General features: G+C 42.5%; 1 protein-coding gene across 2 annotated transcripts; it reads left to right on the forward strand.

The window, feature by feature from the left end:
• The first annotated feature begins 220 nt into the window (after positions 1-220).
• Positions 221-21,951, forward strand: TASL (TLR adaptor interacting with endolysosomal SLC15A4). Of its 2 annotated transcripts, none has more exons than XM_007518828.3 (2): positions 221-368; positions 19,701-21,951. In XM_007518828.3, the coding sequence occupies exon 2, from the start codon at positions 19,702-19,704 to the stop codon at positions 20,596-20,598; it is 897 nt and encodes a 298-aa protein (XP_007518890.1). In that variant the 5' UTR covers positions 221-368; position 19,701; the 3' UTR covers positions 20,599-21,951. The 2 variants fall into 2 exon arrangements, with proteins under 2 accessions (XP_007518890.1, XP_060038743.1); XM_060182760.1 differs by lacking the exon at positions 221-368 and adding an exon at positions 18,227-18,343.
• Positions 21,952-22,630: the final 679 nt, after the last annotated feature.

Below are 22,630 nucleotides of genomic sequence, written 5' to 3' on the forward strand. Positions count from 1 at the left end.
CGTGGAGCGAAGAACTATTTTAACAAGAGATAGTTTCAGAGATAGGTTTCATTTTTTGAAAAAAGGGGAAGGAACACCATTCTGTGACTCGATGTGGGTTTGTCAGTTACTGCCACCCCTCTTCCTGGGACTTCCCACTGTTCTCAAGCACAAATCAGACTTCGGCAAAACAACTCTTTTTTTCCATAGGGTTACTTATAAGAAAAATGACCCTGTGAGGAGCAGCTTAGTTCTCTGGTCAGGCCAGTGACACAGACTCACCAGAAACGTGTAGACATTTCTGGGGAGAGCAGTGGCTGGCTGATTCATCTCCGGATGGTCCGCAGCTGTGTTTCCGTAGGACCAAAGGATCAGGCTTATTAGAGCAGGTAAGGAAGGGGGCCCCACCACTCCAAACTCCTGCTCTTCCTCTTCTCACACTGTCATGGCCTCTCATCTTCAGCACGTATCTCTGACCTTATGGCCTCTCAGATGCTTTTCTAGATTTTCTTTTTTAATTAAAATTTTTATATATTTATTTATTTATTCCCTTTTTTGTTGCCCTTGTTTTATTATTGCATTTATTATTATTGTTGTTATTGATGTCATTGTCGTTGGATAGGACAGAGAGAAATAGAGAGAGGAGGGGAAGACAGAGAGGGGGAGAGAAAGATAGACACCTGCAGACCTGCTTCACTGCCTGTGAAGTGACTCCCTTGCAGGTGGGGAGCCGGGGGCTCAAACCGGGATCCTTGAGCCAGTCCTTGCGCTTTGTGCCACGTGCACTTAACCCGCTGCTCTACCACCCGACCCCCTATTTTCTAGATTTTGAAATCAGAGATGAATGGGGGCCTAAGCGGGCATTCAATGGTTGAAGAGTCAAAAAAGAAATTCAGTCAAATGCTCTGTTACCTGGTATTTTCAGTTTGGACCTTTTGAACAAACTTTTTTTTTTTTAACCTAACATTTTGGACATATTTGATCAAACGTTTGCTGTCTAGTTTCTCCAGTCCCCATTTACTGCTGGCTACACCGATTGAGCTTCTATATTTTAGAAGAAGGCCTAGAACTCCAAGTGAAGTCTTGCAGGGAGAGTGCCACTCTTGAATCCAGTGGCTGTGATGTGGTTTCAGAGATGAATAAACTATACAGGGAATTCCACTGGGATTATGGGATTTGACTTGGTTATTTGGTGACTTTGTTTTAATTTTTTTTTCTTCTGTGTGGCAGAGCACGCTCAGAGTGAATGTGACTTACAGCTTTCTGAATTGTTATCTGGTGATTTGGGGGAAGGCTACTTGCTAGTATTAAAGCAAATGCACACACAGGCAGGCATTGTATTATTGTTAGATCTGCTCAGATTTTCTTGTGTTTCTCAGCTTTTCATAGGAGTTGAGGATATTTGGAATTTGTGGTCAACATTCATATTGGGGATATTCAAAGACAGGCAGTACAATAGTTCCCTTATCTCGGAGCACACTGATGCTTGAGATCTTTATTTCAAGTTACTGAAACATTTTCAACTGAATATCAACTCATTATTTTAGCTACATAAGACCTTGTCTCTCTAAACTCTAAAGCACAATAGATTGTCACATGCAGTCTACTATATACTTCAAACACAACAGATACTTCTAATGGACAACATGTTCGCAGGATATAATATAACACAATGGATTTGTGCCTTTATCAACTAACTGTAGTCATTTCCTCCATTTCAATTAGTTTTGGAAAAGTTTTGTTTTTTTGTTTTTGGTGGGTCTTAAATTTTCTTTCTTTTTTTAACTAATAAAAGGGAGACATTAACAAAACCATAGGAGAAAAGTTTTAAATCTATATAAAAGAATTAAAATAGTACACTAATCACTGTTATGTCCACTATGTAGATTTTGTCACATTTACTTTCTCACCCTCTATAAATACACACACACACACACACACACACACACACACACACACACACACACACACACACAGTTTTTTTCTCTGAACTGCTTGAAAGTATATTTCCTTTAGAACAGACTCCACCCTCAAATGCTTGAACCTTCATCTTCTATAAATAAGAGCAGAATTTTATATAATAATAGTAATGCAAAGGAAATATCACAGCAACACATACTATTGTTTAACACATGGCCTATATTCATTTTTCTCAATTATTCACATGTTCTTCAGAGAAATTTTAGTTTTTAAATTCATAACCCAATCAGGTTTCTTGCATTGCATCTGCCTGATAAGCCTATGCACGATTAAGTAAACGCTAATGTAATAGACATAGTTTTTGTAATTAGTAATTACTGACAGTTATATAATCTAGGAAATTTAACATTAGTCAACACTATGATGATTGTTCTTTTTTTTTTTTTCAGTTCCCTCATCTTCTGTCAAAATAATTTAAAAGTAATTTGTAAAGGTGTCATAAATTTTACTTTTTCGGTTTGTGAGATGTCAAGACAGAATGTGTAGAGAAATCTAACCTGTAGCAAGTGCATATTTACTGATAATTTTGCACCAAAATTTAGGCCTCTGAAAATGAAAACATTCTTATGTCTAGAGAAGACTCTGGGAAATAGTTCATACTTTTAGTCAGAAGGGTATAAGTAGAAGCCATCAGAGAGCTATTTATCCCATTGTTGATAACAGGAAAAGCAGAAGCCTTTTGACTTCTTGTTCATAAACTCAAGACTTAGAAATTAATGCACTAAGTAAGAATCACTTTATATTTGATAGATAAGTAGGTCATCCTGAACTACAAGCTTTATGGTAGGAATTGAAATAGGAAGGAGTGTCCCTTTAGAGACAGAGATGAGAAAATAATAAATGAATGGCTGGCTATTTCTACTTCTAAAGAACGTGTCCTTTTAAAAATAAGAGTAGGGAAATGGCAGATGCCATTTTACTCAGGGCGATCCTAATGTAACCCTTGACTTTGCATAAAGAGTTTAATTTGTTTTGCCTCCAGGGTTATCGCGGGGATTTTGCCTGCACTACGAATCCACTGCTCCTGGAGGCCTTTTTTTTTCATTTTTTTTGAACAGGACAGAGAGAAATTGAGAGAGGAGGGGAAGACAGGGAGAGAGAAAGATAGACACCTGCAGACCTGCTTCACCATTTATGAAGTGACCCCCCCTGAAGGTGGGGAGCCAGGAGCTTGAACCAGAATCCTTGAGCAGGTCCTCACGCTTCATACTATGTGTGCTTAACTCAGTTTGCCACCACCTGGCCCCCTGAATAAAGTTTTTATATCATTCACTGAAATAAACAAACAAACAAAAACCTAAACAAAGTAAATGTAGTAAGACCTTCCAGCATCCTTTCGTGACATGGTTGACAAGAATAAAATCTGGCTGACACTGAGTAAACTGATGCTACTTTAAGACTTGCCATCATTACACATTATTTTTGCTCAAATTCAGTTTCCAAGAATCTATTAACGGTATTAAGATTGACTGTATACAGATTTGATTATGTTATCATAAAAAAAATATGAACAAGACGATACTCAAGGTTTTCAGTAGTGTATCTGAAAGTTCCCTAAAGCAGTAAGACTTCAAAATGACATGTAGGGTAGGGGTAGATAGCATAATGGTTATGCTCACAGTCTCATGCCTGAGGCTCCAAAGTCCCAGGTTCAGTCCCCTGCACCACCATCAACCAGGGCTGAGCAGTGCTCTGGTAAAAAAAAAAAAAATGCATATGTAGACTGGAATTTAGGATAATGGTTTGAATTACAGGGGGAATAGAGAGGGGAAGAGCCAAAATAGAGAGTTTGGTAGATTTGGAGGGGGGTATTAACAACAACATCTCTAATATACCACCTAAACATGATCTTACCAAGACAGTTTGTTTCACCCACAAATGTGAGGCAAAGTTGAATTTGCTCACCTAATTGGAAAACGTTTTAGAAAACATGATACAGAATGCCAGTGAAAAAGATTCATCTCTAGCATTGCTGGGGAAAGGCCCAACTGGCCCAAGCTACTTAAAAGGCAATTAGCAATATTGATGATCTATCAATAGTAGTTCAGCTGTTGCAAACATGGCCACAAGAAATATTCAAGGAGCCCCATGCCATGGCTGCACATAGAAAAAAAAAAAACCCTCAGTGTCCATTCTGAAAAATGATTTGCCAACATAAGAAGAGCCTGGGGGCAGCGTGATGGTTCACCTGGTTGAGCACACATGTTACATTGCTCAAGGACCCGGGTTCAAGCCCCTGGTCTCCACCTGCAGGGGGAAAGCTTTGTGAGTGGTGAAGCAGTATTGCAGGTGTCTCTCCCTTTCTACCATCATCTTCCTTCTCGATTTCTGGCTGTCTCTATCCAATAAATAAATAAAGATAATAAAATAAGAAAGAAGAGTAAGAAGACCCTGGAAGTGTATTGTTTTGCAACTGCTAGAGGGCAGAGCTATATAAACAGACAGGTGGCGCTCAGACAGCACTTCAGCTAGAGTGGCTCAGGAGCCTCTGGGAAGCAGCAGGAGATGCTTCCAGTCTGTGAGCCCATGAGGCCACGTATCCTGATGTGGAGGCAGCACCGTCCTGCTGCTCCCATTTCTGTGCTGTGGAGCTCCATTTCTGTGGAGGCCTTTTGTACCTGCCCCCCCCCCCCCATCCACCACTCCGACACCTGAGTTTGCTTCTACTCAAATGATCTTTCCAAAGACAAGACCTGTTCTGCCTATTTACCACCCCAAATCCCATCAAACTCCATCAATCCCCAGCCTTTGCTACAGCCACTTGCTCCTTCATTCCAAGGACTGTCCCTGTGAGTAATTTCACTGTTTCAGACAGCAGCTGGGTTTTGCTAATGTTCCACACAATCCTGGTAGATATATTGTGGGAGGGGAGAGAAGAACCCAAATCTCTTTCTACTTTAGGGACAAGCATTGTGAATGGATGGCCAGGAGCTCTGGGATGAGACTTTGGTGATGGTTCTGGTAAGTGGGGCAGAGCATGGATAGAGGCTCTCAGAATAAAAGAAAAAAAAAAAATCACCCATAGCTGGGAGAGTCCTGGGGCTTGGGAGAAGCAGGAGCTCAGCGAAGCTGGGGCCCCAGGTCATTTGAGGAACAGGCAGAGTTGAGATCAGGAAGTTCAGATGTCACGAGGGCCTCAAGTGTGTGGGCCACATATCACAAGAACCCAACATGTACGGACTTTATTCTGGAGGGAAGCTGCAAATGTTTCAATAGGGCATCTGTAATATTGCATTCCTCTGTGGCTACAAAAATAAGCATGAGGGGACCAAGTGGTAGCACACCCGTTTGAGCCCACATGTTACCATGCACAAGGACCCAGGTTCAAGCCCCTGCTCCCCATCTATAAGGGGGGGGGACACCTCACGAGTGGAGAAGCAGGTCTGTAGGTGTCTTTCTTTCTCTCTCCCTCTCTATCTCCCCTTTCCTCAATTTCTCTCTGTCCTAGCAAATAAAATTTTTAAAAAGGGAAGAAATGGCCACTTAGATTCACAGTGCTAGCACGAGTCCCAGTGATAACCCTAGTGGCAATAAAAAAGTAACAAATAAATAAATAAACAAAACTTACGAGTGTGATATAATGTCAGGCGATAGCAGTGTAAATAGTTAAGCAAACTTTTACTCTATAGTCAGATAAAAAGGACACAGACAATCATTTGTATGCCTCCAAGACATCTGAGCGCTGGTACATTCATATAGCTCTATTGAGAGGGCTGTCTTCCTGGAGGTTTTCTTCCTTTATTCATCAAGTGCTCGTGTTACTAAACAGAGTCAAGGCTGATATGCTTTTCCTGGAAGGACTAGTTGCTTGTCATAATTGTGTGACATTAACTGCTTCCAGCTAGGCTGTAGGATAATGTGCTTTAAGAACAGAACAGCTGCTTTGGGGCGAGTAGCTTGCACTTGAATCTTAGCTGCGTTGTAACCTTGGAGAGGTCATTTATCATATCTTAATCTCAGTGTTTTTTTTTTTTTTTCATTTGCAAGACTGGATTATGAAAATATTTAAGGTGCAGGGGGTTGGGCAGTAGCGTAGCGGGCTAAGCGCACATGCATGTAGTGCAAGGACCCGCATAAGCATCCTGGTTCGAGACCCTGGCTCCCTACCTGCAGGAGAGTCACTTCACAGGCAGTGAAGCAGGTCTGCAGGTGTCTATCTTTCTCTCCTCTCCTCTGTCTTCCCCTCCTCTCTCCATTTCTCTTTGTCCTCTCCAACAATGATGACATCAGTAACAACAACAATAACTACAACAACAATAAAACAACAAGGGCAACAAGTGAGGGGAAAAGCAAATTAAAAAAAAGAAAATATCTAAGGTGTAATGTTGGAAGATTGGGGCTAATAATTATTAGTTCACTGGTATCTTCAGTTCTTTTTATGTTATGCTTTCTCTTTCAGTCCTGTTCATATAATTTGAGAATAAAAGAGTGTCTAGAATCATTTTCAGAAAAAAATTATATACACACTAGGACAAGAAGAGCTTAGATTGCAAAGTCTCCTAACATTTAAGTAAATAATTTAACAAAGTAGTGTACTTTAGCACATATTTCTACCTAGGTAAATTTATACCTAGGTTAATTTTGGGATTTCCTTTGTGGTAATGATAAATGGAGGCTACATCTGCCTAAAACAGTCTCATCTTTGGGTGCCGTGGGGTGTCTTTCCCTTCACACTTATTCACTCATGAAGAATTCTAAACAAAATTTTAAAATACAGAGCTTTCCTGTGAAGATAATAAAAACAATTCAAGTGATAAGATTTATTTGAGCAACTGAAACTATAATGTTAAGTTTTAATAACTCTAGTGGATTTAAGTATAATAAATATCTTAATATTTGCTTATAGTTTATTTGAACAGATTATAAAATGTCTTACAAGGGGGAGGGCAGGCACATTTTTTTTTGCCTACAGGGTTATTGCTGGGGCTTGGTGCCTGCACTACGAATCTGTTGCCCTTATTGTTTATCACTGTTGTTATTATTATTGCTGTTATTGGATAGGACAGAGAGAAATCAAGAGAGGAGGGGAAGACAGAGATGGGGAGAGAGATAGATACTTGCAGACCTGCTTCGTAGCTTATGAGGTGACTCCCTGCAGGTGAGGAACTGGGGGGCTCGAACCGGGATCCTTAGTTGGTCCTTGCTCTTCAGGCCATGTGTGCTTAACCCGCTGTGCTACCACCTGCCCCCCAGTGGTGCACCTTTTTCAGTGCACATATTACCAAGCGCAAGGACCTGGGCTTGAGCCCTTGCTCCCCACCTGCAGGTGTCCCTCTTCCTGTCTCCCTCTCTATATCCCCCTCCTCTCTCAATTTCTCTCCATCCTATCCAATAAAAAGGAGAAAGAAGGAAAAAATGGATTCATAGTGTCAACACTGAGCCCCAGCGATAACCCTGGTGGCAGAAAAAAATGTCTCATAGAAAAAAATGTCACAGATAATTAGGGGCTAGTTGGTGGCACATTTGGTAAGGCACTCGTGCACAAGTATACCAGTTCAAGTCCCTGGTTCCCACCTGTGGGGGTGGGGGGGAGCTTCATGAATAGTGAAGCAGTGCTTCAGGCATCTCTCTCTCTCTCCTTCTCTATTTCTCCTTCTCTCACAATGTCACTATCTCTATCCAAAATAAATAAATATAAAATAAAGAATTTCACAGATATGGCATTTACTAAGGAAATTTCAACTATCAATCAAAATAAACTTACATGAATTTCTCTATTTGTGAATTTTAGGATGTCATTATATACAGTGCTTCTTTCATTATAACGATACATCAAAAGGCTTTTATGACGATTAAGTGAACTGATTCAGGCATCATTTTTGAAGTTTCACACTGCATAGCATAGACCACTTTCAAAACTATCTTAGCGTGCTCTCTGCTGCCCTCTGCTGCTAATTTTCAGGAATTGTTTTCTATTCTGTGTAATGTTCACATAATTCCAATTAATATTGATATAAGCATACACCTATGGGGGCTGGGTGGTGGCGAACCTGGTTGAGGGCACAAATAAATGCGCAAGGATCCAGGTTCGAGCCCCTGGTCCCCATTTGCAGGGGGAAAGCCTTAAGAGTGGTGAAGCAGGTCTGCAGGTGTCTCCCTCTCCATCTCCCCCTACCCTCTCAATTTCTGGCTGTCTCTAGCCAATAAACAAAGATAATAAAAAAATCTGTAAACAAAGAACCCATGCAATATTAAAGTTTGAGGGGCCTATAGAACTAATATAACCCTGTATAATCAATTTACAGATAAGAAGAGTTTCTAAGAAGTTAAGAGATGTGTAGGTTAGACCAGATAGCATAATGGTTATGCAAAAGATTTTCATGAGGACCTGAGGCTCCAAGGTCCCAGGTTCAAGCCCTGTTACCACCATAAACCAAAGCCGAGCAGTCCCCTGGTTTAAAAAAAAAAAATAAGTGACATGTGAGTGTGGACTTTATCTTGACTACCAGTGTTTGCAGACCTTGTGGCTTGGGCTATATGCCTTAATTTTGATATCTATAAAATGAGCACAATAGGACCTATATCTTTGAGTCTTTGTGGGGCTTCACTTATTTAATACATTAGCGGAACTTGAGATGATGTCTGGGCTGCAGCCATGTTAACTATTTTATAGACTTGTCACCAACTAGACTACAGCCACCACTGGTGACAAGGTTCAAACTAGGAGTCTGGTATCTTGTCTGCCAGTTCAACAATTCCGGTTTGCCTTGATGAGCCTTGAAAATATGACCGATCTGTTCAATGTATCTAGAGTTTTAGCGGCCTTTACAAAGGTTTGTGATAATACAGTCATTTGCTCACCCCTGTACTGTCTGCGAAGAGCTCCCCACAGAAATGGTCAGGAACAGTCAGTCACAAGGCCCTCCAGCTCCCAATGTACAGTCTGACTGCTCACACTTGGGAGACGATGCCACAATTTCACTATTGAAGTGAACTCTTTAATAAGTTCCAGCCTGAATCTCTGAAGCACAACTTGACACTTGGACTTGGACAGTCTAATTCCCATCATATTTAAGAGGAAGTAAACTAAACCCACCAGCTTCTTTTCTGGCTCTTTCTCCCCATCTACTCATTTTGGTCAATACTACCTCCCAACACACCCACACCGAGTTCCTTTGGATTCCTCTCCCTCCTTTTCCACATCCAGGAGTCTTGGTCCCCAAGTTTATTCATTCTCTTCCTTTTCTGCTCCCTCTTTCCTGTTCGGGGTTCCAGTTACCTCAGATGGGGATGAATCCCGTAGCCTCCAACCTCACTTTGATGAGATCCATCTTGCCTTTCCTTGATAGATAACATCTTGTCATGAGTCAGCTTAGTAATTTCAGAGCTTTGTATTGCCTGCGGGGTAAATCATGTCTTTGCAAGGCCCAAGTTGCTTCTGAGTTTATCTCACATTCCTCTCTCCACCTTCCCTTGCCCCCAGGAATCTCTTCCACAAGACATGGGTGTGTTTGTCCCTTATCACTGAACACATATTCTGCTTTTCCATCATTGGATCCACTACCACTATGCAGATCTGCCTTGGGCCCCACACTTCAATCTATGAGAATGAAAAGCCCTCAGTTGATGACAAATTGAACACAGTCCATTACTCAAAACAAAAATCTGGACCCTCTGCTCATTGTTGTGAAGGGCTAGAGATCATCTGGAGCACTCAAAAAACTCAGCTACACAAAGGCCAGATGAGTCCATTAGCTCTGATGATTTACTATGGGAAGAACTAGGATAGAGAGTGGGAGATAGGGTTGGGGTATAGCCAGTTGGGAGTGGAAGGACAATAAGGAGTGATGCAGCCAGTTCTGACACCCACTGAGGGCTCTTGGATGAACATGCCTGAGAGAGGACACACAGCAAGCACATGAGAATGACAGCACAGGACTCCTAACTTGTAGACTTTCTCTCCTCTCTGTAACACCCTCTCCTTTTCTTGCTGCCTGTTCACATTCTTGTTTATTTTTAGAGCCAAATCAAGGTTTATCACTTTTACACAGTCAAAATACCGACTTGAATTTTTAGAATGCTTAACTTGCCACAGGCTACACAATAATAAAGATCAAATGTAAATGTGCAATATTTGAGATTAGGAAAATTGGACTTATAGCTAATACTTTTTAAATTGCAAGAGTAGTCCATGAAGATGCCATTCCTTTCAGATACTGAGTAATATCTGAAATGCTCTTTCTTTCTTTCTTTCTTTCTTTCTTTCTTTCTTTCTTTCTTTCTTTCTTTCTAATATTTATTTATTTATTCCCTTTCATTGCCTTTGTTGCTTTATTGTTGCAGTTATTATTGCTGTTGTTATTGATGTCGTCATTGTTGGCTAGGACAGAGAGAAATGGACAGAGAAGGGGAAGACAGAGAGGGGGAGATAAAGATAGACACCTGCAGGCCTGCTTCACCACCTGTGAAGCGACTCTCCTGCAGGTGGGGAGCCGGGGGCTTGAACCGGGATCATTATACCGGTCCTTACAATTTGTGCACATGCGCTTAACCTTCTGCACTACCGCCTGACTCCCTCTCTCATTCTTTTTTAAAGATTTTCTTTATTTTTAAGGGAAGGAAGGAGGGACAAAGGGAGAGAAGGAGAGAGGGCGGGGGAGAGAGAGAGAGGGAGGGAGAAATTGAGAGAGAAGCCAGAGCACTGCTCTGGCAATGCTGTGGGAATGAACTCAAGACCTCATGCCTTCAAGTTCAGAGCCTTACCCAGGCTGCAATCTTAAAAAGGAAATTCTGTTATTTGTTCAGTTTTTCTGCTCCCTAGTCCCCAGAGATTTGGACTAGTGTGTATTTTCTAACCTACGTAGCACTGAGTAAACACACACACACACACACACACACACACACTCAAAATGAAGATCTTGCCTACTCCAAAGGCTCCCATTTTATCTGCAGAGGCAGTGACTCTGCCCTCTACCTCTCCAGAGAAGCTTTAGCCGTCTCCTGAGGTTCTACTGAGCCAGAACCTACTAGGGAAAGAGAGAGGCAGACTGGGAGTATGGACCGACCAGTCAACGCCCATGTTCAGCGGGGAAGCAATTACAGAAGCCAGACCTTCTACCTTCTGCAACCCTCAACGACCCTGGGTCCATGCTCGCAGAGGGAGAAAGAATGGGAAAGCTATCAGGGGAGGGGGTGGGATATGGAGATTGGGTGGTGGGAATTGTGTGGAGTTGTACCCCTCCTGCTCTATGGTTTTGTTAATTAATCCTTTCTTAAAAAAAATAAAATAAAATAAAAAAGAACCTAAGTCCCAGGTTCATGGTTCAAAGACTTCTTTTTTTTTAGACATTTTTTTCCCACAGTGATCACCCTCTTTCTTCTTCATCACCAGAATGTGCACTGTCTTTAACTACAAACACAGAAAATGACACCTTTTCCTCTTAGTTATTTTGAAAAGATTTACCTGCAGCTTTTATTTTAATTAGACACCGAGCCAACATTCTATATGCATGTAATTGAGGTCGAGTAATTCTATGAGGTTTGCTATGGGAAGCAGAACTCCTGCTCCCAGTCTCCAGAACCAATTATTTTTGTCTCCTTTTACTGATTACTTGATATTTATCCCCATTTCTTTGACACACGTCACATGTCACTGGATCCCTCAGTTTGGGGCACTCTCTGCTGGCTTGTGTTGGCCCTCCCCCTGAGGACAAGGACTAGTTCTTCTTCTCCCTGGATCTGCCTATGTACACATACCATTGTCCCGTGTCTGTCTGGACTCGGGCAAATGCCTTTGACACTGTTGGCACTACATTCACATGTGTGATGAAACATCATCCTTGTTTCCTGATTCTCTGACCATCCTGTGGTTATACTGAGTTGTTGGAAAAGTCATGACGCCTTTTGGCATAGAAAAGCAAAGAAAAAATACATCATGACTTTTCCAAAAACCCTATAGTGGGCTTTTGGTTCGCTCAGTGCTCGCTGCTTTAATGATGCAGTGGCTGTGTAAAGGCTGTTTACCACTCAGCCATGCAGTCACCCAGTTTCTCTGCTGCACAGTTTTTCTTAAATCTCTTTTCCCCCCTTGGAGAAGTGACAGTTTCCCAAACTAAAGGCACAGGGCAACAAATCCAATCCTAATGATGTACTTTCATCAGCAACAGTCCTAATAGGAGCTGCACACTACCACCAGCCAGTGTGTGTGGCCCTCTTGCTCTTTTAATAGGACCTGTGAAAATCAACATGGGGCAAGAAAAAGAAAATAACTGAGATTAAAGGTTGCCAAGTGAAAGAAACCAATACAGACCATGTACATAAGCAACTGTGAGTTGGAGTTCGTATTGTCCAACTCTGTGGTGTCTAATATGGCAGCCAGATGTGGAAGATAGAAGTCAGATCGGAGGTTTTGGCTAAACAGCTCACTAGGATAGTGCACCTGCTTTGTCTTGCAAGCCCCTGAAGTTTGACCCCATCCCTGCTGCATGGAGGAAGCTCTGGTGGCTTTTGCTCTCTCCCTCTGTCTCTGTCTTCCTCTCTGAAAGAGTTGGCTTGGAACAGTGAAATCCCAGTAATGACCAAAAAAGAAAAAAAAGAAGTTGAGTCACAGTAACCACATTCCGAGCGCTCACTGGTCACATGCAGCTCTGTACTGGAGGCAGGCTATGACACCACGTTGACACTGAACGTTTCCGTCACCACAGAAAACGCCATTGAGCCGAGCAGCACTTTCATCACCTCAGAGACAACCTATGAGACCACACTATTAAAACAAAAATAGCCTGACCATTTTCCCTGAGCCATTCAAGATATCTCTAAATAGGAACAGAGAAAGCAACAAAAAGGAAGTTCTATATAAATTCTGTTTCAAAATAGCGAAACTAAAATAGTGGTGGGTCAGGGTCCCACTGGCAGTCCCACTTTAGTAACAAACATCTAAGTGTATGTGTCTGGTTCACCATCTTGTTTTTATTTTCGTTGTTACCAGGGCTTCACTGGGTCAGGGCCAGCTTTTTCGGGGGGCGGGGAGGTAAGAGAGTAAGCTTCTTGCCATTCACTGAGAGCTGGGTACCCATGTGTAACAAAGCAACACACTATCCACAGGAGCTATTTTTGCTGGCCTTGATTCACCATCTATTTTTTAAATTTTTAAAATATTTATTTATTTATTTATTTATTCATTCCCTTTTGTTGCCCTCGTTGTTTTATTGTTGTAGTCATTATTGATGTCATTATTGTTGGATAGGAGAGAGAAATGGAGAGGGGAGGGGAAGACAGAGAGGGGGAGAGAAAGATAGACACCTGCAGACCTGCTTCACTGCCTGTGAAGCGACTCCCCTGCAGGTGGGGATCCGGGGGCTTGAACCAGGTTCCTTAAGTCGGTCCTTGTGCTTTGTGCCACATGTGCTTAACCTGCTGTGCTACCTCCCGACTCCCAATTCACCACCTTTTGATACCTGCTCTCCACCACTTTTCTGCAAGGAGCACAGAAAGGAATTAACTGATCTGATGCCATTCTGGAATGAATACTATAACGATCATCCAGTGAACTTTAAGTTGCAATTACAGTGAGAAGTTTCTAGTACTTGAAAATTTTGCATAATCATCTTAACCATCTCTAAGTCTGTGCTGTCCAATATAGGAGCCATGTGGCATTTTACATTAATTTTAATAAAATCAAATTTCATTTAGTCACAGCTCAAGTGCTTATTGTCACATGAGATGACCGCTTAACATTTTGGACAGCACAGATAGAGATTAGTTAGTCTATCATCCCCAAAAGTTCTGCTGGATAATGCTGGTTTAGATGTTTCACTTGATCAGACTGTTCCAATTCAGTCTAAATTGTGTGTGTGTGTGTGTGTGTGTGTGTGTGTGTGTGTGTGTGTGTGTGTCTTAGTTTGTGGTGGTCAGACTTATTAAGTTGCCTGTCTTCAATTCCATCTTTATCTCCAGATGTCTTCTGATCTGTTCCAATCAGTTAGGTTGCCTTTTGAGCTTGCTAAAATCATTCTGGAATATTCTTTCACTTTCAACATGAGTAGGGCTCTGACACTTCCTGGGCCTAGAATAATACATGAGGCATGTCAGTCTGAAACCCATTTATTTCCCTTCCCAGTCAGGGCTCCCCTTCAACCTTAACACATACATTCAACCTCTGCCCACAACCCCGATGGAATCCAAAAAAACAGCTCTTTCAATTTCTAGTGAGTTCTTCAATTTCACGTGTGTGAATGCCCAGCCCCTGTGTTGGTTCCAGTCATGATGTTTAGAGAAAAGCCTGTGCAACCTCAGGTTGTTCTGTGGATTTTGATATTCTGAGCAGCAGGCATGTGGTCTAGAAAGCAACAGCGATTTCTAGGACAGTCTCACCCTGTTGGGAAGGGCATAACTCAGGTAGGATCAGAGCTGAACCCTTTACATGGCAGGGTCTGGGAGGGTTTCGGGTTGTACCAGTCTGACGGTTCTTTTGTCTACTTCCTGTGTTGGATTTTCTGTTTCCTATATCCTTTCCCTACTCTAGATTGATTGACTTATCCCTTTCAGTGGAGCACAACATCTGTTGGCTTCCTGAGAACAGTGCTTGGGGAAGTGAAATTTGTGACCTAAATTTATCTCTTTTCTGTTCTCATACTGGACTGTAGTTTGGTCATTACATTCGAGGTGGAAAAGAACTTGCTTTCAGAAATGTTTAGACACTGTTGCACTGTTTTTCTTGTTTCTCAGTCTGGTTTGGGGTCTTTTTTCCTGACTCATCTCCACCCCTCGGAAATGTGTGAGGTTTTCTCTTTGCCTTGGGTATGCTACCATTTCATAACAATAAGATGAGGTGGAGATCAATTTTAACAACGCATGTCCTCCAGTTCCGGGAAATAGTCTTCAGTTGTCTCTTTGGAGTTCTCCTTGTTTCCTTTTCCTTTCCTTTTCTTTCTTTTTTCTGCTCTCTTTTTGAAACTTTTGAAGCTTGTCTTTCAGGTAGTGGATATTCTGGACTGCTCCTCTAATTTTCTCTCTGCTCTGTTATTTTCCAGCTAGTACTTTGTTCTACTTTCAAAATGTGAACTTGTCTCAATTTTACTTTTTGATTCTTCTATTGAGTTTGAAACATTTTCTATCACTTAATTTTGAGGATTTTCAGAATCCTTTTAAAAAATAGTTCACTATTTTGTTGTTGCTGCTGCTGTTGGAGAGCCTAGGCGTCACACATGCACAATTCCACCACTCCAGGAAGCTTTTTTTGTTCAGATAGAGGGAGAGATACCACAACAGTAGAACTTCCTCTGGCTCCACTAGAACCTTCCATATGGTGCCAGGACCCAAACCTGCACTGTGCATATGACAAGGCAAGTGCCCTCCCACTGAGCTATCTCTCCAGCCTCCAGCATCCGAGCTTCAATTCAAAGTTGTAATACCTTATCTCCTTAAAAATATTGACAGTAGCTCCTCAACTCTGAGTTCTCTTCTCTTTCTCTCCTTTTTTCATGTGGACTATATCTTTAAAAAAATAACATTTGGGACCAGGTGGTGGCGCACCTGGTTAAGTACACACACTACAGTGCACAAGGACCCGGGTTCAAGCCCCTGGTCCCCACCTGCAGGAGGAAAGCTTCACTAGTGGTGAAGTAGGGTTGCAGGTATCTGTCTCTCCCTCTATATCTTTCCTTCCCTTCTCAATTTCTCTCTCTATCTAATAAATAAAAAATAATATTTACTATACTGTATGAAGTTTGAGGAGGGAGGAAAAAAATGTGTGTACATTATTTTCTGCCTGACCTATTTTTTCCTGGAGATCTGCTTTTCTCTACCTTTATTTAACCTCACTTAAAATTTTTTTTTATTTATAAAAAGGAAACAGTGACATAAACCATAGGATAAGAGGGGTACAAATCCACACAATTCCCACCATCAGAACTCCATATCCCATCCCTTCCCCTGATAGCTTTCCTATTCTTTATCCCTCTGGGAATATGGACCTAGGGTCATTATGGGGTGCAGAAGGTGGAAGGCCTGGCTTCTATTAATTGCTTCCCCGCTGAACATGGGTATTGATATGACCTCACTTTTGAACCCACACGTACCTGAGTAGCCCCTGTCAGTCAGGACTGCCTTGATAACTCAGGGCTCCCTGCTCCTTGAGTACATCTCTGAGTTCCAGCTTGCTTACATGAGCCATCGAAGGGTAGGGGCTGTGGGATGGGGGCAATGCTGACTGTGGCCTTGTGTTCACTCAGCCTTCTGCGGACCGTCCTCATTCACCTGCCTCCTCGGCCAGTAGTCTTTGTAGACCATGTCCTCAGCTTTTCCATTGGCATTCTAGGCCTTCTCCAGATCTGCAGTGTCTGGGCAGGGAGCAGCGAGGAGAGCAGGTGTGGCGAACAGACTTAGGCCAGACTGCTAGGCACCAAGGCAGGCCACACTGCTGCTCTCCTGCTCCCTCACCACACCACTCAGGACAGAATGCTGCAGGACTCTTACTTGCTGGGAGTCTATTCTTGACTCCCCAAACCTATATGTATCCATAACGCTTCCCTCTGTGGGGGAACTTGTCCACTAAGTCTACGGTGCATAAGTACTAGGCCTAAGGTCCTTTGGATTATCAAATTTATTCATTTATTTTTTGTGGATGCCGTTGTTATTAGTGGTTTAATAGTAGTTTACAAGAGTTTACAAGGTTGTAGGTGTATAGTTCCGCACCCCAGCCACCACTCAAGTTCTGTGCCCCTCCCTCTGATAGCCACCATAGTTATCCCAAAGTCTGAGTGACAATTTGATGGATTCTGAACTTTCAAATCTTAGGTTATGGTATCCCAAAAGTCAGTTCTCTAAAATTAGTCTTTCTGTTCTGTTAAATTGATATAAACAGTTTTTTTTTCCCTCCTGAGTTATCGCTAGGGCGAATTCACTGCTCCTGGAGGCTAGTTTTCCCATTTTGTTGCCCTTGTTGTAGTTGTTATTGTTGTCATAGCTGTTGTTGTTGTTGGATAGGACAGAGAAATGGAGAGAGGAGGGGAAGACAGAGGAGGAGAAAAGATAGACACCTGCAGACCTGCTGCCCTACAGCCCAGCCTATAAACATTTTTTAAAACTCGATTTTTACTTTATTTTATTAATTAGTTAATTTCTAGAATAGAGACAGAGAAATCCAGAGGGACTGGGGAGAGAGAGAGAGGGAGAGAGACTTGCAGCACTGCTTCACCTCTCTAGAAGCTTTCCTCCCTGCAGGTGTAGACTCGGGGCTTGAACCTGGGTGCGTGCACCTTGTAACATGTGCTCTCAACCGGGTGTACCGCAACCTGGGCCCTAAATTGATTTCGCTTAATTGAGGAAATGTTGTGGTGTGGCTTGGTATATCCCCTAAGCCTGTGCTAGCCCCCTTGCCCACCACTTGCATTCCCTTTCTCTCCAGTGGGAGCTCTGAGCGGTGACTGTAGCTCTGCTGATCCCTCATGATCAACATTTTGATGACTACTTTTCTTTTCCTTTTAACATTTTTTAAAAAATATTTATTTATTTCCCTTTTGTTGCCCTTGTTTTTATTGTTGTTGTTGTTATTGATGTCATCATTGTTGGACAGGACGGAGAGAAATGGAGAGAGGAGGGGAAGACAAAGGGGGAGAGAAAGATAGACACCTGCAGACCTGCCTGTGAAGCGACTCCCCTGCAGGGGAAGCCGGGGGCTCGAACCAGGATCCTCACACCGGTCCTTGCGCTTTGTGCCACGTGCACTTAACCCACTGCGCCACCGCCTGACCCCCGCTGGACCATCTTTTCATGCAGGGACCATCTACTGTTTAACCTAGATGTCCAGTTTGGTTAGGCAGAGTCACACTGAGAATGTGTTTGCAAGAGAAAAAAAAAAACCCTGTCTTTATCCTGTGTGCTTTGGGAGTTTGTTGAGGAACCTTTCACTCTGTATCTTTATGGCACACCATGCCTGGAATACAGTAAACATTTAAATAATTGATGCCTTTGATGAGTATATGTTGGCATGATTCCCAAGGAAAAAAATCAATATTGAAAATGTTACCCTTACACAATTAAAACAGCTATACACATTATATTGACTATATTTGTAATATTCCTCTTGTTCAATTAAAAATGCATGTGCTTGGGAAATAACTACATGGATATAAAAGGCTAAATGTTTTAAAAGGACCCTTAGGTGTGGTAAAACAATTCTTTTCCGATTTGCCTTTTCAATTCTAGACTCAGGTTGATGGGTCTGTTTCAGTGGTCTTGCCTCTGAGGCCAAAGAGGACCAGTTTCTTGCTGTTGTCTGGTGTCCTAGTGAGTTCTTTTTTTCTTTTTTCTTTTTTTAAAGAAAATGCAGATGCTGGTTTCTAGCCTTTTGGAGCCACTCCAGACTCCAGTAACAACTTCTGAGGGTGGAGAGCAGAGGCAGGTGGAGGGAGAAGCCACAGTCAGCAACGGTCCTCAGGCAGAGGTAAACATAAACTAGGACAGAGGTAAACATAATCTGTGAAGTGGGAGAGATAGAAGAAACTTCTGGGAGGGGGAGATAGCATAATTGTTATGCAAAGACAATCTCATGCCTGAGGCTTCAAAGTCCCAGGTTCAGTCCCCTGTCCTACCATAATCCAGAGCTGAGCAGTGCTCTGGCAAAAAAAAAAAAAAAAAAAAAAAGAAGAAGAAACTTCCCTGGGCTTCTAAGGTAGGTGAGGCCTCAGGGTCCTTCTAGATGGGGTGGATGAGACATTAATTTCAAAGCATGAAAGTGCTGTTAATTGATTCATAAAATTAACATCTTTCTTGAGTCCCTCCCTAAAAGCAAACAACAGTGCTAGCTGCTCTTGGTGGTAAAAGATAAGGATGAGTGACATGTAGCTCTTGTTCTCAGCTCAGTTTGCCACAGATGCCCTCATTTTATTCTGAACCCAGTCGCCATGTTATTTCTAACTCACATTCAATTTCCTCTACAGCAGGAAGCAATGTCTTTGCCTGACTCCTAGGAGGGCCCTTCAGGATCCAATTTTTCCAAGCTTCTTTCACTTAGCTTCTCAGTATGTGGTGAATAGTCCATGTTACTGTATTCTACTATAACTCCATGACTACGGCCAGAACACCTACATGATTGTCCAGAAATGTCTCCTTCTCTGTGATATATTCTGAGACTTCTCCCTCCTTTGCCCCTGGCTGTGTTAGGAGCTACTTTTCTGTACTTCTTTTGTGCCTACCACTATTTCACTCCTCGGTGACATAACATTGGAAATGTTTCCACCTATTTGTTTTGGTGGAAACTTCTTGAAGGATGGATCTGTGTCCCCTATCTCTTTCCATCTCCAGCACATGACACAGTCCTGGCACACAGCAGGTGCAAGGTTAGGAGTGGCTTGGTGAATGAACAGAGTGACATCATTTATTGTCCTTTACTTTGGTAAAGGACATATCAATCACCAACTTTGAAAATGCCCATTCTGTCCTGGTGCATGATGGGAGAAATGGATCTAAGTTGGGGTGGGAATGTTTTGCAGACACCTATTATGAGGAGAAGTCAACAACTGTACTATAAACCATTACTTCCCCATCCCCAATAAAATGATAAAAGGAGAATAAAAAAAAAGTACCATATGAACTAGGAAAAAAAAAGCCAGTCTGTTTCTAAGGCCTTGTAAGAACTCTGATGATTATCCTTGGGAGCATAGAAGTTTGGTGGTGGGAGTGGTCCATACAGTTCCAACTGTACCCTCATTATCTTATAATCTTTTAAATCACAAATAAGACTCAAGCAAATAAATGCCCATCTAGGTTTTCCTGTAGTGACCTGTCATTTCTTTTTCCAGAATGCTGTCTGAAGGCTATCTCAGTGGACTTGCCTACCAGAATGATACCCACTGGAGTTGTGCATCGTGTAATGAGCGGGTGGCTGGGGAAAAGGATGATGAGGAGAAATCAGCTACTGCTCTTTCCTCTTCCTCGGTGGATGAGACACAGGTTGGAAGTCTCTATGTGAGCTACAAATCCTCAGGCAAATTTATTTCTTCGGTACATTCAAGAGAAAGCCAACACAGCCAAAGTTCACGGCTGGCAGTGCTGCAGATGAACCCAAATCCTGTGTTTGAAAGCCCAAACTTGGTTGCCATTGAAACTTGTAGAGACCCCAGTCGAGAAACTTACTTGGTCCCGTCTTCCTGCAAAAGTATTTGCAAGAATTACAATGACTTGCATATTGCAGGGGGGCACGTGATGGCCATTAACTCAGTGGTGACAGATTTCCCTTCTGAGACCAGCTTTGAATATGGCCCTTTGTTGAAGTCCTCTGAGATCCCTCTGTCCATGGAGGATTCCATCTCCACTCAGCCTAGTGGCTTTCCCCCCAAGCCCATCCAACAGTATCCATCCTACTGGAGAATAACCAGCATCAAAGAGAAGAGCAGCCTACAAATGCACAAGCCGATTTCTAATGCGATGCTGAACGAGTACCTGGAGCAGAAGGTGGTGGAGCTGTACAAGCAGTACATCATGGACGCTGTGTTTCACGACAATTCCCCTACTCAGATCCTGGCGTCGGAGCTCATCATGACAAGTGTGGACCAGATTAGTCTCCAGGTGTCTAGAGAGAAGAACCTGGAGACCTCCAAAGCTAAGGACATAGTCATTAACCGCCTCCTGCAGTTGGTGTCAACTGAAATCAGCACTCCCAGCCTCCACATCTCTCAGTATAGCAACGTGAACCCATAGAGGGTGAGCTTCTGTTCCTCTTTCTCAACCGTGCCTGCCCAAAGGTCTGCTTTATCCATTTGTTCTGGGAAGATGCAAGAGGGAGATGGAAAGGGAGCCACGGGTTTGAGAAGCAAAGGCTGGCTGGAAGTCTGGTGGGAATGAGAAGGCAATCTCAATGAAGCAGGCCTATGGGAAGAGGAGCCTTAAAGAACGGTTCACAGAGAGGGCTGGAAGGCAATAGAGGCAAACCCAGAAGGATCCAAAAGAGAAGGTGCGTTTCATTGCAGGAAGGACAGAAATGGAGAGAGATAAGCCAAAGAAGAAGACACAGTGGCAAAGCGGAAAAAAAAATCACCAGGTTTGAGGGTAGAGTCAAGGATATGTTTGTTCTCTAGTTAAATTCCTTTAAGTCATTTCTTCTTGAGGGAAGTGGAATATAAGGCTGAGATGTTTGGCTAGAAAGGCAGGTTCACACACTTTTCTAAATATTTGTTTATATCTCTTTCTCTGTTTTGTATTCATAGACCATTTAAAAATAAGTTTTCTAAACATTAAAATTGTAACAAAATACAGTTATGTTTTTGGTTTTTTTTTAGTTTTGAATGATTGCTCAGCTACAGCTATCATCACAAAACAGCCACTTGAATATCTCATTCTGTTTACTAGTGTACTAGTGGACATGAAATTTTCTAAAGGGAACATATCATATTGTAAACATGAAACTGTTTAATTTGATGTTACTGCATGTGATTTTCTTGGTGGTTAATATTAAGCTTCAAAAGAAATTATGAATCAGTTTCCACCTCCCTCATTTTCTCTCAGTCTTCCATATTCTCTCAACTCTTCTGTATCCTCAAAACAAGGCCAAAACTCTATTAATGCATTCACTGGAATGGCAGCTTCATGAGCCCCTCACAGCTCTGCTTAGCCTCCCCCTCACCCCACACTTATGTAATTAGGGGTTGGCCAGCAATAGCCCCTGAGCCAAACCTTGCCTGCCACTGTTGGAGAATGGGCCCACTGTCCTAGAAAGTCCAGGCCATTGTTTCCATGAGATCCGAGTGGGATGACCCCCCCCCCAACTCTCTCTTCAGGTCGAGAGAAGGGCTGGTTCCTCTAGTCTCAGTCTCTGGAATTTATGACTTTATGATGGCTGAACCCTTGGACATGGGCACCTTTCTACACATGCCACCTCCCCCCTTTCCTTCTTTAATGAAAAGCCATGGATTACTGTGTTAACTTTAAAACTCCAGGACATTGCTCAGCTTTTCCCCTCTCTCTCACTGCTCTAAAGTGCCTGCAATTTACCTTCAGAAAAATGTACATTGTAAAGCTTATGATCAAACAGTCTCTCGGTAAAAATTTAACTATGGATTGTCTTGCTCCGTGTTTGGGTTAATAGATACCTCAACCCCCGCCCCCCGTGAGTTATGGCTTATATCTACCTGCTTTTTCTTTCAATAAACAAATTGTCCCACTGAGATTTTCCCAGGGATGACTGCTTGTCTCCCTGAGCACTTTGCCCTCAGCATGCTGAGCTACTCCAGGACCCCTCCCTGGGGGCCGCTTTTGACCTCCGTCTCCCAACAGTCAGGGAGACGGGTGGACCCAGAGCAAGTCGACATGTCACCTGTTTTGATATTGTACATACTGCAATACCATCACTACAGTGAGTCTAATTACATCTTTCTTGAGCTAAAAATGGTTTTCACACTTCTAGTGGGTTGAAAAAACTCAATGACAGTATTTGGGGACATGTAAAAATCCTATCACATTCAAGTTCATTGTTTATAAACTGGGGCATTGTTGAAACAGCTCCATTCACATACACATTTCTAACTGCATTGATTGTGGCTACCTTCACACTAGGATGGCAGAGCTTAACAGAGGACACAGGGCCCACCAAAGCCCAAAACACCACCAGCCCCTTTAAGGTAGAAAGTTGCCAGCCTGCTCCTCAGCAGGACCTTGCTGTTTTAGGGATTGCTTAGGGAAGCCAAGATGGCAACTGGAAACTTAAGTTTTCTGAGGGTGGTGACTAGGGGGCAGT

This window comes from Erinaceus europaeus, chromosome X (genome assembly GCF_950295315.1).
Source record: "Erinaceus europaeus chromosome X, mEriEur2.1, whole genome shotgun sequence".
Classification (NCBI taxonomy): domain Eukaryota; kingdom Metazoa; phylum Chordata; class Mammalia; order Eulipotyphla; family Erinaceidae; genus Erinaceus; species Erinaceus europaeus.

Coding starts and splice junctions, on each gene's coding strand:
- TASL (XM_007518828.3), top strand. CDS start 19,702: ATGCTGTCTGAAGGCTATCTCAGTGGACTTGCCTACCAGAATGATACC.